The sequence below is a fragment of the Pollicipes pollicipes genome, unplaced genomic scaffold (assembly GCF_011947565.3).
Source record: "Pollicipes pollicipes isolate AB1234 unplaced genomic scaffold, Ppol_2.1 Scaffold_4740;HRSCAF=5597_pilon_pilon_pilon, whole genome shotgun sequence".
NCBI classification, from domain to species: Eukaryota; Metazoa; Arthropoda; class Thecostraca; order Pollicipedomorpha; family Pollicipedidae; genus Pollicipes; species Pollicipes pollicipes.
In genome coordinates this window covers 2,244,462-2,259,916 of record NW_023596545.1, presented here as the reverse complement: position 1 = coordinate 2,259,916, position 15,455 = coordinate 2,244,462, and the positions used below count along the sequence as shown (strand labels likewise).

The window sequence follows — 15,455 nt, the reverse complement described above, 5'->3', positions numbered from 1 at the left end:
CAGCGCGGTCTGTAAGGACCTGGTACAATTGGCAACGCAAAGCGTTTCGCCGAAGTAAAGTCCTCCAAAATTCACTAAGGTAAAAGTAAACAACCTCAACACTTTAGAAATCACAGTAACACCTAGACAAGCCTATATGCATGAAGGATATTCACTGAGATGCAAGTTGGCTGCCTTCAGCATGGACTCTCAAAGGTGCGTAATAGTCCACATACATTTTAGGTAGAAATGAAACGAGCTTTCAGGCAAACGCATGGCGGGGATAGGCAAACGCACGGAGGGAACAGGCGAATAAGAAAGAGTCTTCGGAAGAGGCATGCACACGGACGACCCCAGGGGTGGTGACCGACCGCGGTGACAAGGGGTCACCGGCGAGGTCAGCTCGTGTCAATCGCAACTCACGCCTTGGGGCTCCGTGTCACGTTGCAAATGCGTTGCATTTTGAATGCACCGCCGATTACCATGCGAATGTGAGTGGAGTCGGCATTTACCTGTCATATCTTGGCCTACTCTATTTCAGAACGGTTTGAAGCGCATAAAGGTGATACACGTGTGGGCGATCGGGTAAAAGATAGCTCCATCAAATCAGTTAAAACGTGACAATGCGATATGGAGGAAAACCCCAACCAGCCGCACCGCCCGTTCATTATTTAGTACCAACCGCAACAAGTACATCAGGGGAACCACAAGCTGAAATCTGAAAAGGTGCGGACGCAAGCCTGGCTTTGCTACTGCGCAGAAATCAGCGCGAGGACCCGATGGGAAGGGAATCGCGACACAAGCTCAGCCATCCCCAGAGAGCAGGCCGACGAGCGGGCAGAGCCTACACCGAGCCAGCGGCGCAGCAGCCGCTGAGGGAGGGCACACACAGCTAGCGCCAGAGAGTGGTGGGCAGACGACGGCAGCTCGCCGGTGGAGCCGTCGCCGCCGGCCTGCGCAGCGCACGCGGGTCTGCGAGGATGCCTCTCCCCCGCACTACGACACGGCGGCGGGGGCCGAGGCGATCTACAGGTCAGGGGTACACCGACAGCGGACAGGCAGATTTACTCGTTGCCGGCGATTCGCTCCTTGAACAGAGAACTCTGCCGCCACTGATGCTTCGGTCTCTACAATACGGAAAAGGCTGCCGTTAACTATCGGTCAAAAATACTCACACAAAGAGTCAAAACGCTGCAGGAAGCAGGCCTGCCCGTCGTATATGTATATGTACATGTAAGGCATGCGAGGGGGACAGATCAACAGAGGAATACAGATACAGAAAGGGTGGAGAGCAGTGGACAGTCACGAGCGACAGCAGCGAAACAGGCGCGAGGATAGCGACAGAGAACTAATTACGCATTCAGATGTTATGGAAGGACTATAAACGCCGCCAAACCAGACAGCCGAATGATAAGGAAGTGTTCATTAGAACATGTTTTGCCGAGCGAATTCCATTGGTAACCAGCCGAACACTTTTCTTGCCAGAGAGGCGACATATGTGCGGCATGCGGAATAGGTTTATGAATGAAGCAGCCCTGTAGGTGTACAAGCTTCTCAGAAGTACAAAACCCATGCGCGCCTGGAGTAAGCGGAGGAACTGTTCCATTCAGGCCCTTTCTTCTGTGAAACCGCCAAAAATGCTGACAGCTGGCGGCTACCACGCTCGCCGGTTTGAGACCATGAAGAGAGAAGTGTAGTAAGCCTTGTGTCTCGTTCGTTGTGCCAAGCAGAACAAGCAGTCGGAAAATGAGCCAGAGCGTGAGGGTGGAAGCTTGTGATGTGTATACATAATGCACAGACGGGCCAGAACACCGCAGCCTGTCGAAACCGACCATGAATGTAACTTAGACGGCGATATCGCTACGACAGGTGCTTCTCAGCAAGAAGTGAGCACAGTCGGTGCCAAGCTATAAACGTCACGACCAACTCGACACAACATAACTGGCTGCACCATATGCTGATGGTGTTAGAGACAAAAGGTCAAAAGGTCAAGGCTGCACCCCCTCGCTTGACATGGCAGCCGCCCTGTGCTGACCTTAGCTCCGGCATCGGGCGGCTTGGTGACAGCTGAGGAGCTGTCCTCCGGCTCCGGTACCCGCTGCTCTTGCACTGAGGCCAATCTGGAGCGCGGCAAGTGGGTGTTGGTGACGTCACTCGAGCACGATGCCAGAGCTTTCCAGAGTCGATAGAACATTTTTGCTTGACTAGGCGTCAGGAAAAGGCAAACCGTGAACGAATTGTGGGCATTGCACATACCTTTTCAGTGTGACTAGTGTGCCTGACAGCTTCTTTATTCGCTGCAGAGCATTTTCTAATCGTTGAGGCTCCTCCCCCAGGAAGCTGAAAAGGTGATGATGTCAAGGACCACAAGTTGTTGCAGCTTTGCAGCCATCTTTGCGCACTTTAAGCGAGACGTTGAAAACCTCAAAGAAAAAGGAACATGTTGTAAACGAATTTTCAACACCGACGCATTCTCGCAGGGTTATAGGGTAGAAAAGTGTAATTGGCATATTCAGCTAGTTACAATTATATTACGTTTAAATCTTATAAAAACCCCGGCTATTTGTGAGCGTAATATGCATATCACGCCCAACTGACTTAATATAGGGCTCCCAAAACACAATCGAAAAATGAAGGGAAATTCGATGGACTACACTTTATAGCCCACTCAAATTTCGGGCTGTTTCCCTGTGCTGCCGTTGATCGGTTTGGACCGGCGTCCGGCGGGTCGGATCTCGGGCCACCCCGGCCGGGCGGACGCCACCCACCTTTCCTCGCGGCACACCCGCTCCCTCTCGACGGCTATCAGACCGCGGATGCTCCGCTCCAGCTCCGGAAAACGTTTCTGCAGGTCCGACACCGTCTTGCTAGAACCACGAAAGTAATCGTCGTCACCGTCGTTGACGGGACGGCCGTCACCAAACATTGGTCGCAGTGGCGCGCCGCTGATGCTGAAGCTCGTAAAGGTTATGTTCGTCGTTATTTCAGTCGTCACTTTGACGAAAAGCCTTACCTCTTCGCCTCTGCAGCTTCCGGGCAGACCGCTCAGGGGTCTGGTCGTGGTGATGAGCTGTTAGAATTCATTATTTCAGTCGTCACTTTGACGAGAAAACCTTACCTCTTCACCTCTGCAGCTTCCGGGGCAGACCGTTCAGGGGTCTGGTCGTGGTGATGGGCTGTCAGAACGACGAACACCAACAAACATGGTGTAGACAACAGCGGTGGTGAGAGTTCCCTATCAACTTGGGGCAGTCTGGGCGGAGGGCAGCGTGGACGTTTCCGCTGAGCGTCTAGAAAACCTGAAGTACGAGGTTCGATTCCCAGCGATGTCCACCCTTTCTGCCGGAGTGAGAGGCAAACAATGCCCCATACCTGCGGAGTGCGCCGTAAGTTCCAATGACAACGACGTAAGCCTTCCAGGCGAACCCCATGTCTACTCCTTCCCCGCTTCTCTCAGCCTCAGAACGCCGCGCGCTGGCTTCGCGGGGGTCGTCAGTTACGTCACGTTTCCACTACTCCCCGCCAGCTGTCGGGGCGTTTCCCACCTGGACTTGCTCAGGACCAGAGCCATCCCCTCCACGTCGTTGAGGTTGACCCGTCTCTGTCGGTTGATGACGTTGCTCCGAAGGTCCTCTACGTGGTGCTCCACCTCACTGGGGTGGGACGGGGCACCGCGTGATCGCCTGACACCACGGGCTGGTGGTTCCACGCGTTGAGAGGCGGCTCACTTGTGGTACATCGGTCGGGATACGCACATCATGGATCGCGGATGCAGGCCTTGTCGGTGGGTGGTTATGTATAAATAGTCGCTAACAGAGGGGTCCGCATTAACTTATGGCAACCTTTTGTCGCCGCAACTGTGTCTATAGATGTGACACCATGTGAAAGGTCTCAACAGAAAACGTAAAATACGGCTGCAATGAAGCAGACACAACGGCAACGAAGACGATAGTCAGTCTGAGAAATAAAAGCCTATTCGATGAGCCAGAGGCGTATCCGGGAGTTGGCCGGACCGCATCTCACCTCAAGTCCTTTTCGATGTTTTGGATGACCTCACGGTACGCCTCCTCCTCTGTTCTGATCTTCAGAGTCTCCGAGTCGGCCTCCCCCAATTTCAGATCGCTTCCCGACAACAGGTGTCCTCTGGGGATCGGACAGTGGCAGTGGGATTGGACTCCGGACTTCGGACTCCCGAGATCGGACTCCGGACTCCAGACCGTCGTTGTGATATTCGCAAGCCGGGTAATGCAAACTCCGGCTGCTTAAAAAACGCCCGACTTAATACACTGCAACGCCGTCCTTTATCTATCGAGATACGTCAGCGCAGTGAGAAAGGATATTAAGCTCCTGGTATTTTGACACTCTTGACCATGGTCTCATAACAAGTCGAACCTTATGAATAATCACACGTTTTATCAATATCTCATGCATACTTCGTTAAATAATGATAGAGGCTTCAAGCCGCACGGCTACGATGGGCATTTAAGTACGGGATGTCCTTCATTAAGTGCCATATCAAATGCGGCAGGGGCTGGCCTGGGTTCGAACCCCAGACCGCCAGGCCGAGAGCCGAGCGCGCCGACCACTACACCAGCACTTCCCACCCGTCATGTGCCACATAAGTGTCACATGCTAAGGTCATTTTAGGTCTTGCCTGCTCACCAATATCTCCTAGTGTGCCGGATATCACATATGCTCACAGTGCAGAAGTCAGCTAAGATTTTCTTAATGGGCAGGGAGGGGGGGGGGAGGGGGCGAGGAAGGTCGGCGAGAATACATCACACCGATTTTTAATCCTTTGTCGGTAGCCATCTGTGACGAAAAACAGAAAGTGTGGGCCTAAGTTCAGGGGCTGACCCTCCGCCTCAGCCCTCTTTGGAGGCACCCTTGTCACAGTTTACCTGTAGCGTCATCACGAATGTAAAAAATGCTGGATAACGACAAGATGGGCTATGATATGGACGACATATATCGGTACGTGGCTGTCGCCGGCGGAGTCACGTGCGCCGGTCTCCGCGCCGGACGCGCGCGAGTGTCGGCCCCGCGGCGGGTACCCACCACAGCTGATCCGATGAATTCAAATATTGGAATGCTGAAAATATTCAAACAGCAACTTGAGTATTTTTAAGTGTTTGGAGAGGCGTTTGAATGCCTACCAAAACGGCTCACATGTAGTTACAAAAACACTCGTCATCACATTTGGACTATGTAGCAATTGCTTTGTCCAGAACTTTTCTAAGGTGAGGGGGAGGAGGAGGGGGGGGGGAGGGGCTGACCTCACAGCGTCCCACCCAGGATGGCAAGACTACAAGCTCTGATAAGCCACGCCAAAAATTATTCGCGTCGAATGCTATTTAAAAGACAATGCATGCTGGAAAAGCATGTCGTTTGCTTCTGTTCGCCTGCCTGGAGCACATTCAAGCTGTTTTACAGGACAAATGACCACCGATCAAACATGATAAATTAATAAAATTGTGTGGGGGACACAATTTTTCTCCCATTGCGAGATCCCATGTAGGTCCCAATGCAACCTGTAGCCCTCGCTCTACTGGATCCGTCTATAAGATCGAGATTTATGGTTCACTTGCGCCGAGTCCGAGTCAAGGAAGTCCCGTGAGCAGCCAACTCGCAAAGCTGTTACGCCATTGCCTATTGGTGTACCGGACTCCAGCGAGGGTCGTGCTAAAAAAGAACGCTTGGCAATAGTATTGCGACGTTGATTCCAAAGTACCTGTTATTGCAAAATATTCCACGAGGTCCAGGAAGTAACGCCGGAATTTCATACACAGATACTAACAAGCTCAACATGCGTTAGCCTCAGTGATTTCCGATGCCTAATTTGCACGCAAAGAAAGTTATGAACTTCTCGCACCGACCTTTTCCATAATCGTTCTTTTTCACAAGACAGCCCAAAACAGTAGCAACGCGGTTTAAAATCCGTGCCAGCATGTGTCGTCCACCGTACATCCACGTAAACGTTTTTGAAAACCCGTGCAAAAAAATCGAAAACTTGAACCGAACATTCGATTATAATTACCCGAATATTAGAATACTGAAAAGCAACAGAACGTTGCGCGCGAGCTCCGACGCACCGTATTTTGGAGTAGGTGTCGCCAATCATCTCCTTGACCGCCAGTGAGTGCTCCTGCGAGAGCCTGCGCAGCTTCCTCATCTCCTGTCGCAGGTCCCGCGCCTTCTTCTGCAGACTCCGCAGCTGGTTGTAGGTCTCCGGCGAGAGGTGCAGGTCTGGAGGCACGTGGCGGGGGTCATACAGGGTCCGGCGGCAGGCAGTGTAAAGGTCAGATCTAGAGCCAGGCGCGCATGCGGTGGCACTAAACGACAGGAAGTCATTGTAAACTTTGGAACTAAGGAAATTGTCCGGTTTCAATGCAAGGTCGTAATGTGCTGGAAATGCTATATCACATCTCTCGCCAGACAGATCTCTGGTTAAAAACCTGATATCAAACGAAATGAGACTGCCCTCCTTAATAAATCGAGACGCAACATGTCAACTTTCGTAGTTCTAATCCAGTGCTGTCTCAACTCGTTCACTGACGCCACCGGCAAAAACGAAACATCCCTCGTTCATAAACCTTCTCTTTTTCAAGACGCACGCAGAAGTACACGCTGTAGCTGTCAAATCCTGCTCTTTACTGGGTGGACTTGGGGCGTGACCCCGGCTCCGGAATCAATCAAATCGGGGTCAGCGATGTAATGGAAGAAAGTGCTCGACCATCACAAGTATATATCTAGCGCATAAACCAGAGCACATGGGGTAAACTTGTATGATGATGGGTACTCCCTCTTAACCACGCACACATAATTTCCTGTCGGTCTCAGTAGGTTCATACCATACACTGCCTCACTAACATGCCATGCTTCTCGGGCATGAAATAAGGACATTCATAGCATTATAGTAAATGGGAGTAAATTCATCATTAATAATGCAGTATGTTGATCGTGCTAATGCCAAGCAGTGGCCGATTAACGATGATATATCCTGGATATTCACCAAAATTCACACACAGATATCCGGACAAAACGAATCGAGACATGCCACCGCGCTTCATCAAAACGTCAAGCCCAACTCAGGCAAACAGGATAAACAACCGCTGCAAACATAACATGCATCGTTGCGCCGGGTGCCAGGCATGCGTGGCACAGACTGTCAGGCGTCTTGCATTAGCCACAACATCACACGAACACATGAAGAAGCAGCGGGCGCCAGCGCCGTGCCTGCGGGACTCAGAGTGCAACTCCACACTACGCGAGCGTAACACACGTGCTCACTCCCCGCCCCCGCCACACGGCCGCCGGGTCACCGCAGCAGCCTCCGGCGCCAGGGGAGCAGCCGGCTCATGCAGCGCTGTGGAACTGGACAGGTACCACTACCTCGGTAAATGCTATGTCTGCCGTCATGGCTGCTGGTCAGTATGACCGGCTTGGGCGGCGGCGGCGGCTTCACTCTCTCTGGGAACGGACGGGTCAGGTCAGCAATGGCGCGGCCGAAAGCGGGACCGGTCCGGGTCACCGGCAGAGGGCGGGTCGTCGGCAGGGGCGGGCAGACGTACAGCGACACAAGGTCAGTAGGCGACTTGCACGTGACGACAGCTGACATCGGAAAGTTGGCATTGAAAACACGCACGCAAAAAAACACGACCGAATATTAACCACGCGATATGGGAGAAAGTCATCGGCGTTGCCAAGCCGGGTGTAAATGTGAGGACCCTTTAGGACAGAAGTGAATATATAAGGGACGTCTGGACAGAACACACTCATGAACTGTTTTGATGCCAGCGGGAAAAGTCAGCTACTTCGCCGACACAAAGTCACACCGCGAGTATCACATCCGCTATGCGATTCCTGGAACACCATGGAATGCTTTGGATTCCTGAAATGCTAGATTAGCGGCTACTCAGCTCAAACGTGCAGGGAACCTGGATGGTAGTCTGTTGGGCATAGCTCAATTTGATTTGTACTAAGCGTAAAAAGCCTATCATGGCCAGGGTCGTATTCAGGATATTTCAAGCCGGAGTTTACCTTAGCTATGTGTATATGTACCTTACATTTGGCCACGCACGCGTACCAAATTTCTTGCATGACAGTGAAGCACATAAATGTTCACAGTTTAACATATATATATATATTGGTATACATTGGTATATACATACATGTAAAATATTTCACGTCGGGAGAAGGGGATGTTTCCCGGTGCTTGCCATGATCACTCATCGTAACACACTTTTGTTTAAGGCTTTCCCCGCAGCACTCTCACCACGCACACAGGACTTATCCGTCGTAACCTATAAATGAACTGAACAGTTGTTCACCAACTCTCATCCACTTAGACCACAAAGGGACACGCCCTCCCCCGCTTCTGTCCCCACGCGGGTTATTGGTTAGTACCTTGCGAAGACATGCGAGGAAGCGTGGATGATTTGATAGCAGGCTTCACTGGAACTTTGTCGGCTGAAAGCGAGCCAACCACCCGTTAGTCGTTAGACGTCGCTCATGGTGCGCCATTGGGTGACAGTACACCGGCATCAGTCGGTAAGTTAGACGGACAAGCTGACGATCCCAGGCTACGGGGTGTGACCAGAGGGCAAATCAGCAACCCTGCCACTGCGTGCCCGCTTGGGGGTGAGCGGATGCAGATAGGCCTCCACTCGATGATGCAGGAGGATGATGGATGCGTGCGGATAATGCTCGATGATGTAGGATGCATGCGGGCGATAATTTTGTTGCCATAGTGCCAGACGTGCTAAGTGATTTAGCCAAGGGCATCTAGCTCTGTTTGTTAGCAATCGAGAACCAGTAGACACGATATGAAATGAGTAACACACTATGCGGGACAGGAGTACATACAAATACATCTTGCGAGATCTAACGAGGCCCTAAAGCCTCAAAAACTCAAGTCCTATGTAATTTTATTGGAAGCAAACCATTGCTGGTATTTTTATTGTGATGCTAGACATATCCACTTATAACACAAATTTTCGAGCACATTCATGCAATGTTCATAGGCAAAGTGCAGAGGTTTCGACCACTTGAAGCAAAAGCTATGCCAGCGGCACTGCCCTCTGTAAAGTTGTGACAAACTTGTTGAAGCCCCGCAAGTTTGCCAGGTCTAGTGTGTGGTAAGCTGGAATGTCCTTTTGTGGCCCCCGCATGTTGTTCGTCATGCTATATGAATGTATGCACGATATCTGACATGTTCACACAATTTACTCAGTTCTAGAAGAACACATACGACCGACCCTCCAAAGAAGTGAAGTCCAGAGCAAGCTCTGCACATAGTGAGCTTGCCGAGTGGGCCTTCAAGGCGCGCATAGTTGGGTCGTCTGTCGCTGGCCAAAACTTACCAAGGTAAGTTGGTGAGCGCTAGAACTTACCAGGGTGAGTCCACGAGTGCTATAACCCACCAGGGCAAGTCGACGAGTCCTTGGACTTACTAGGTTGAGTCGGTGAGTGCTGAGGTTTACCGGTGTGGGTCCGTGAATGGTGCAACCTACCAGTGTGGGTCGGTAAGTGGTGCGACTTACCGGCGTGGGTCGGCGAGTGGTGCGACTTACTGGTGTGGGTCGGTGAGTGTTGTGACTTACCGGCGTGGGTCGGCGAGTGGTGCGACTTACCGGCGTGGGTCGGTGAGTGGTGCGACTTACCGGCGTGGGTCGGCGAGTGCTGTTTGTTGGGGCCGTGTGGATCGTCGCTGAAACTGACTGACTTCTCGAAGGAAACGGATTTGTCTGAAACCGTACATACTCCCTGTCAGCGTGCGGTGGGAGTGGGTTGGGGAGGGGAAGGACACAAACCACACGTTTACTCAGCTCCCATCATGAGGAGTTGTATGAGGCACGAACTGACCTCTGGTAAAAGAGTTTAGCGTGAATTTATACATGCCGTGATATTATCCTGTTACACGTACTGCGCGTGAGATGACAGAAGTCATACTCCATGCATCACAAGGTCGCTGCCGGCAGGCAATGGACCTCAGAGACCAGACCGCCCGAGGATTTCAGCTCTGATCTCACCGATGTGGCGAAACTCCGGCCAGCGAAAGCAGCGCCCGCCACAGCACTAACAGATGCACCAACTCACCAATGTGGCGAAACCCCGGCCAGCGAGAGCAGCGCCCGCCACAGCACTTACCAATGCACCATCTCATGCCGGCAGGTTGATATATATATATATATATATATATATATATATATATATATATGCATATTGTATATATGCATATGCAGCATTCCATGTCATAGCCGATAGCCATAAAGTTTCGGAGAGCGATGGCTCGCAAAACGCCTCGTCGCGAAAAGAAGGCAAGATCCAGTGTGTAACAATAACAATCATGAGAAGGTGGCAATGCCGAGGATTCGAAACATTTTTTTATAGCGGATAGCAAAGACGCGTGTGCCAAACCGGCCGTAGCCTTCAGCATGTCCATATAACAAAACACGATGAACAGATCCTCTTCGTCTACCTATTCCAACTCTCTTCAGAGCTCGTTAATCATGGGGTGTCGAGTCAAGCATAGCCATTTCGGCAGGTGCATGTGGCCAGTTTAGCGTGCAGTGACAGCGCGAATCGAGCAGTTCGGGCCCGGCGTGCTGGTCCGGCCAGAAAGCTATCTGAGGAGGCTAGGCGTGTTCAGTTAGCAAACCAGCCGCCGTGCCCCATAGTGCGGTGGTCCAGGCGCCTCTGACGCGCGTCAGGGGATGTGTTCATGGACTGAATTTAGACAATGATCGAGAATTGCAGAACACATCGTGCGAGATATGCATGCTAGTCATTTGATGACAGTGAAATAAGAAAGTGCGAAGAGAAGAGCAAGCGTGCAGCAAGCAGATCTGAAGTAACTAGTCTGCGGTGAAGGAAGTTGACGTTTTCATTAGAAAATATGTAGCGCATTTCGCAAGCACGAATACTTCTCCTTCCTCCACTTCTTCGAAGATGGGCAATGCCACGGCATTGGTCTCAAACCGTAGAAATGATTTCTTTCAGACCGTGAATTATCAACTGAAGACATGGCTTAGCCACTCAAGTGCGTTAAAGCAGATTTGTATGACATCAAGAGTCCCATAAGTATGACACGCTCTGATAGTTATAAAGCAGGACTTTAAAGGACACCATTCACATATTTCCCCATAGCACCGTTCAGCCACCGTTTAAGTTGTTACGCCGAAAAAGGCGAGATTCACCTTTTTTGATTCGAACAAACTGCTGCTCGGGGGCCATGTCAATGGCTTCCGCCTGCTTCATTGCGATCACACCAACCGAGCCCCACACACTGCAAGCGTGGGATTAAAAGCTTGGTCTGATCTGTTATAATGACACAAATTTGAATTTTAGTTTGATTCCTTCTCGTTAAGAAAAAATATTTGATGTCCCGCTTGTCATGTCGACGTCAACTATTGCATAACATGATAGTCTTGCAAAAGCAAGTTCAAAGTCTAGTAGTGACTATAAATAGTGTGCAAACAGTGGTGCATGAAACAACCCAGGCTTCGAAACCTCGCTCATGCTCACTTGCATACCTTTTCCCCGTCCTAACTTTGGGGGACGGTCTGGTTTTAAGAAGTTGTCTGAAAGGCAAAATTGCTAGCTGTTAGCTGGATCAAAAAGGAGAAGAAAAAGAACCATGATGCGTGCTCGTACTTGGGGAGCAGAAACTTATCGTTCACAAGGGGCACTGTACGTAAAAACGTACCGAGGCTTGAATGTGCAGAAGATGTTACAACTCAGCCCCCCGCTCAAAAAATGTTTGGTGGCGGGTTATTTATCGACAAATGAGGCTGCCAACGCCCTTAACGTATGATTCGCATCATTGTTTCTGCTGCGATGTGACGTCTGTTCTTTGCAGACGGTACACGCTCTTGTTGCCGCGCGTCTTTTCATCACAGTTTAGATTCAACGCCAGATGAGCCTCAGAATGGCAATGAGCGTCAGCTTATGTTTATAAGACAGGTGCCGACAGGCATAAGCCCACCGCGTATTGGCAACCACTAGGAGGAAAACGCCGCTACAGAGACCTGAGGAATGACTGGAGTCACCGGTGCCAGATGAGAGGAGCCCTTCAAATTTGGCACCTCTATTGCATCACATATGATAAATTTGAAGATAGCTCACGATACAAAATGTAACTGCAACCATTCACCCACGTTCGCTATCGAGTGTTCAAGACAGCGTAAACAGATGCCACGATTGCCGTTAAATACTCACTACATATATCTTTATACAGCATTAGTGCAGCTAGAGGGAACATTCCAGTTACAAGGGGGGACCATACCCTCGTCATTTAGCGTTTTCAGGTTTCAAAACTGCGACAGCATTTCCAAGCTTTCTGCGGAAAAGCCCAGTGTATGGGTAAGTTTGTTCAAATGGTGTAGAGCGGGCAGCTGAACCGTTTTAATGGAAACACTCCCGGGAATGGGAGTGGCGCGTTGGCCCCCAATGACACCACTTTCGTTTGCATTACCGACATCAGAGAAGTCCTATCCTTTGAAGAGAAGGCGCGCTAAAGCAATAGCAGCCTCGAGACGCCGGATAACATCGATTTAGATGCTTTCATTGTACTTGAATTCCTGTTCAGAGGCAATTAGAACGTACACGTAGACATCTGTGGCGATTTCTGGCGTCTTATGCATCGTAAAGCATGGTCAGTTTTTGCATTCCATGGCATTACCGTGTACCTAACCGTGTTAGCCAACCGATGCCAGTGCACGCCAGTTCCTAGACCGGTGCACACAAATCGGACAGACGCATTCCACGACACACGACGGTGAGAACACACTGAATGGGCAATTGGATTACTAGGAAGGACTCTCGGCTACATTCAGGTGAAACTGGACGCAGAACAGATCAGAACACACTACGCTTAACTAGCCAGCTATTTGTTTGGGCTGGGTTAGCTGGTCGGCCGGACGCAATACCGTGTTTCGCACTCTCACCGCTAGGGGCGCGATGGTAGAGCTCGCGGTCGCTGCGGTAGCCCGAGTCGAGGTCGGACGCGGCGCGCGCCACCCGCGGGGCACTCAGGGCCTTCTGCACCATACCGGTCAGGTTCGCCAGCTGGCGCTCCATGGACTCAACCCGCACTCTGTGGCAGGCGGCACACGTGGTGGCCAAACGTCCCGGTCCGGGCTCATGACTGCCGTCATGATGCCAGGAGCGTGGTGAAAAGGCCAGGCCGTGGACATGGTGCAAGCAGGACAAGGCAAGGGACAGCCTTCACGAACGATGCGATAGTACTCTATAATGGCTTGCATGCTTCAGGCGTCTCATTGAACTGCTAACTCGCAGAGCAAAAGTCGCCGACAGTAGCGTTTCCTGACATGGGCCAAGTCGGCTCAGCGTGTCCACAATACGATTGCCAGCAACATCAGGTGCTAGGACTTAGGAGACCTAACACGCTACAGAAACCAGGCACTGCGTCAGATTTTCAGGTCTCGGTGTTGCATAAAGTGCAAGTTATTGAGAACTCTTGAGACCACAAAAGCGCAAAAGAAACAGAAAAGAGAGCAGTTCTTTTTTGTTGAACAGTAAAGGCTGTCTGGTACGGGCTACAACCAATATGTGTGTCAAACGCTGAACAAAACATAGGATATGTTCGGAAAAATCCATGCCATGCCGTTGGCACAAGAAAGCTGATAGACACATGGATGCGTGACATGTGTTGTGTGCGTAATACAAACCCACCACATCCGACAACGTAACGGACAGTTCGAGGCATTGTTTTAGGCAGTTGCAAATGCTCCTGCTATTATGACGAAATCTTTAAGAGGCCCATCTGCCCTAAATCCATGCTTTCTACATTTCCGCATCTAATATCATGCAATGTCGTACTATGAAAACACAATTTTGATGTACAAAATTTGTTGATCGCATCTTTACGCGTTGAGTGGACTGACACATTTTGAGGCCACCAAAAATGTCCTCCACTTGTTCTACCTAGAACGCATGGAAAGGTATTGCCCCATGTGGCCGTTTGTCAACCCTAACAAGGCGCAAAAAGCCCAGCTATCACTGCTCTTGCACTCCGCCTTCAGCTGAATGCAGTCATCTCGTAAAAGCATCACTGCGCAAAGCAAAGCTGCTCAAAAAGGAAGGACACCAACTGAATCTGGTGATGCCTCGCAATTTTCCGCCCATTAAACTTAACATGATTTTTCGTTAGGGCCAATGTGTTTGATTATCTCACAGCGAGCCACTCTGAACGCAGAAAAGGCACGGCCTAACAACACGTCTGACAGTCATGCGCGACAGAGGTGTCTCTGTGATCCCCTACTTTTCGTTGTATCGGAGCCCCGGCTCCACTCTCCTGGCTGCCGGAGCGTCAAAGAATCCAGCTTTTCTGCGAGACAAGGACGGTCCGGTGGTGAGGCGTCAGGATCGGCACCCTCGGGTGGCGGTGCCGACAGCGGTGCCCACCACTGGCGAGCGGGCAACGGGTGGCCAAAGGGGGCCTGGGTTACACGAGCCAGACAGGAATCAGACCAAGCTCCGGGCGTCAGGAGCGAGACCAAGCTCTGGGCGTCAGGAGCGTGACCAAGCTCTGGGTGACAGAAGCCAGGCCAAGGTCTGGGCCTCAGGGGCCAGGCCAGGATTTGGGCGTCGGCAGCCGACTTTGGATCAGAGCGCGTTGCCAGGCAACGATTTGTGGTTACAACTTCTCAGGATTGTTCGAGAACGCCTCAGGCATGGCACAGACACTTGCGGCGGGAAATTCCGAAAAAACATACCCGCATGTACACTTTGAGGCAGGGCACTTGCGGGGTCGCGAGTGCACCACTGCGGGATGGGAGACATCTCATAACTGTGGTCGCCGCTGCGGGTTTTGTAACGCGACGCATGCGGGGTCGGCAACAGTACTGGGACAAGCTCCAGGCGGCCACTAATGATACAGACACTGCGCATTGCCCAGGCTACGCAGTTGACGGGCGGCTAGCAGCCAGATTGCGCAGTAGCCACACGCCAAACGTAATCAACGTATTTATGCGGACAAGCTTGCAGCATCGATGTGGTTACATCGGAACACAGCAATATGCTCGCAAAAATGGGTTACAAGAGCTATGTCGCGGTCATCGCTGGTGGCAGTTCACTCTGAATCATGTCACCGGGTCGTCGTGCTGTGCACGGAGTCACGGGGGCGCTCAAGGCCGGCTCCGTGGGAGGCCACGCGGGCCCACGAGCGCGGCACGAGGGCGCCACGAAGTCGCCGGTCTCACCTGGCTTCATCGTCAGCCAGCGGCGGCGGCCGGAACTGGCCGTAGTAGTGGTCGTCGAAGGCGGCCGGCCCGGCAGGCGTACGGCGCGCCGCGGCCCCGCTCCGGCGAGCTGGCGTACTCGTCGTCGGCAGCGACGAAGCCGGCCGGACCGCCGGGGCCTCGCGGCGGCACGCCAGTCTGCGTGCGCGGCGCCGACCCTGGCGAGCGCGTGCCGCGGGCGTAGCCGGCTCGCTGCGGCTTCGGCGGCGGACC

General features: G+C 51.8%; 1 protein-coding gene across 1 annotated transcript in view; it reads right to left on the bottom strand.

Moving 5' to 3' along the window:
• Window positions 1-15,455, bottom strand: part of LOC119098867 (coiled-coil domain-containing protein AGAP005037) — a 32,797-nt gene that overhangs the window by 3,421 nt on the left and 13,921 nt on the right. The window contains exons 8-21 of the mRNA XM_037221912.1: window positions 15,402-15,454; window positions 15,204-15,334; window positions 14,264-14,329; window positions 12,927-13,075; window positions 11,514-11,561; window positions 9,642-9,725; window positions 8,386-8,448; window positions 7,372-7,449; window positions 6,072-6,225; window positions 4,003-4,122; window positions 3,525-3,632; window positions 2,748-2,846; window positions 2,236-2,319; window positions 2,015-2,099 (exon numbers count right to left, since the gene is read on the bottom strand). Coding sequence (XP_037077807.1) covers window positions 2,015-2,099; window positions 2,236-2,319; window positions 2,748-2,846; window positions 3,525-3,632; window positions 4,003-4,122; window positions 6,072-6,225; window positions 7,372-7,449; window positions 8,386-8,448; window positions 9,642-9,725; window positions 11,514-11,561; window positions 12,927-13,075; window positions 14,264-14,329; window positions 15,204-15,334; window positions 15,402-15,454 — 1,322 coding nt within the window. The remainder of the gene's footprint in view (window positions 1-2,014; window positions 2,100-2,235; window positions 2,320-2,747; window positions 2,847-3,524; window positions 3,633-4,002; window positions 4,123-6,071; window positions 6,226-7,371; window positions 7,450-8,385; window positions 8,449-9,641; window positions 9,726-11,513; window positions 11,562-12,926; window positions 13,076-14,263; window positions 14,330-15,203; window positions 15,335-15,401; window position 15,455) is intronic.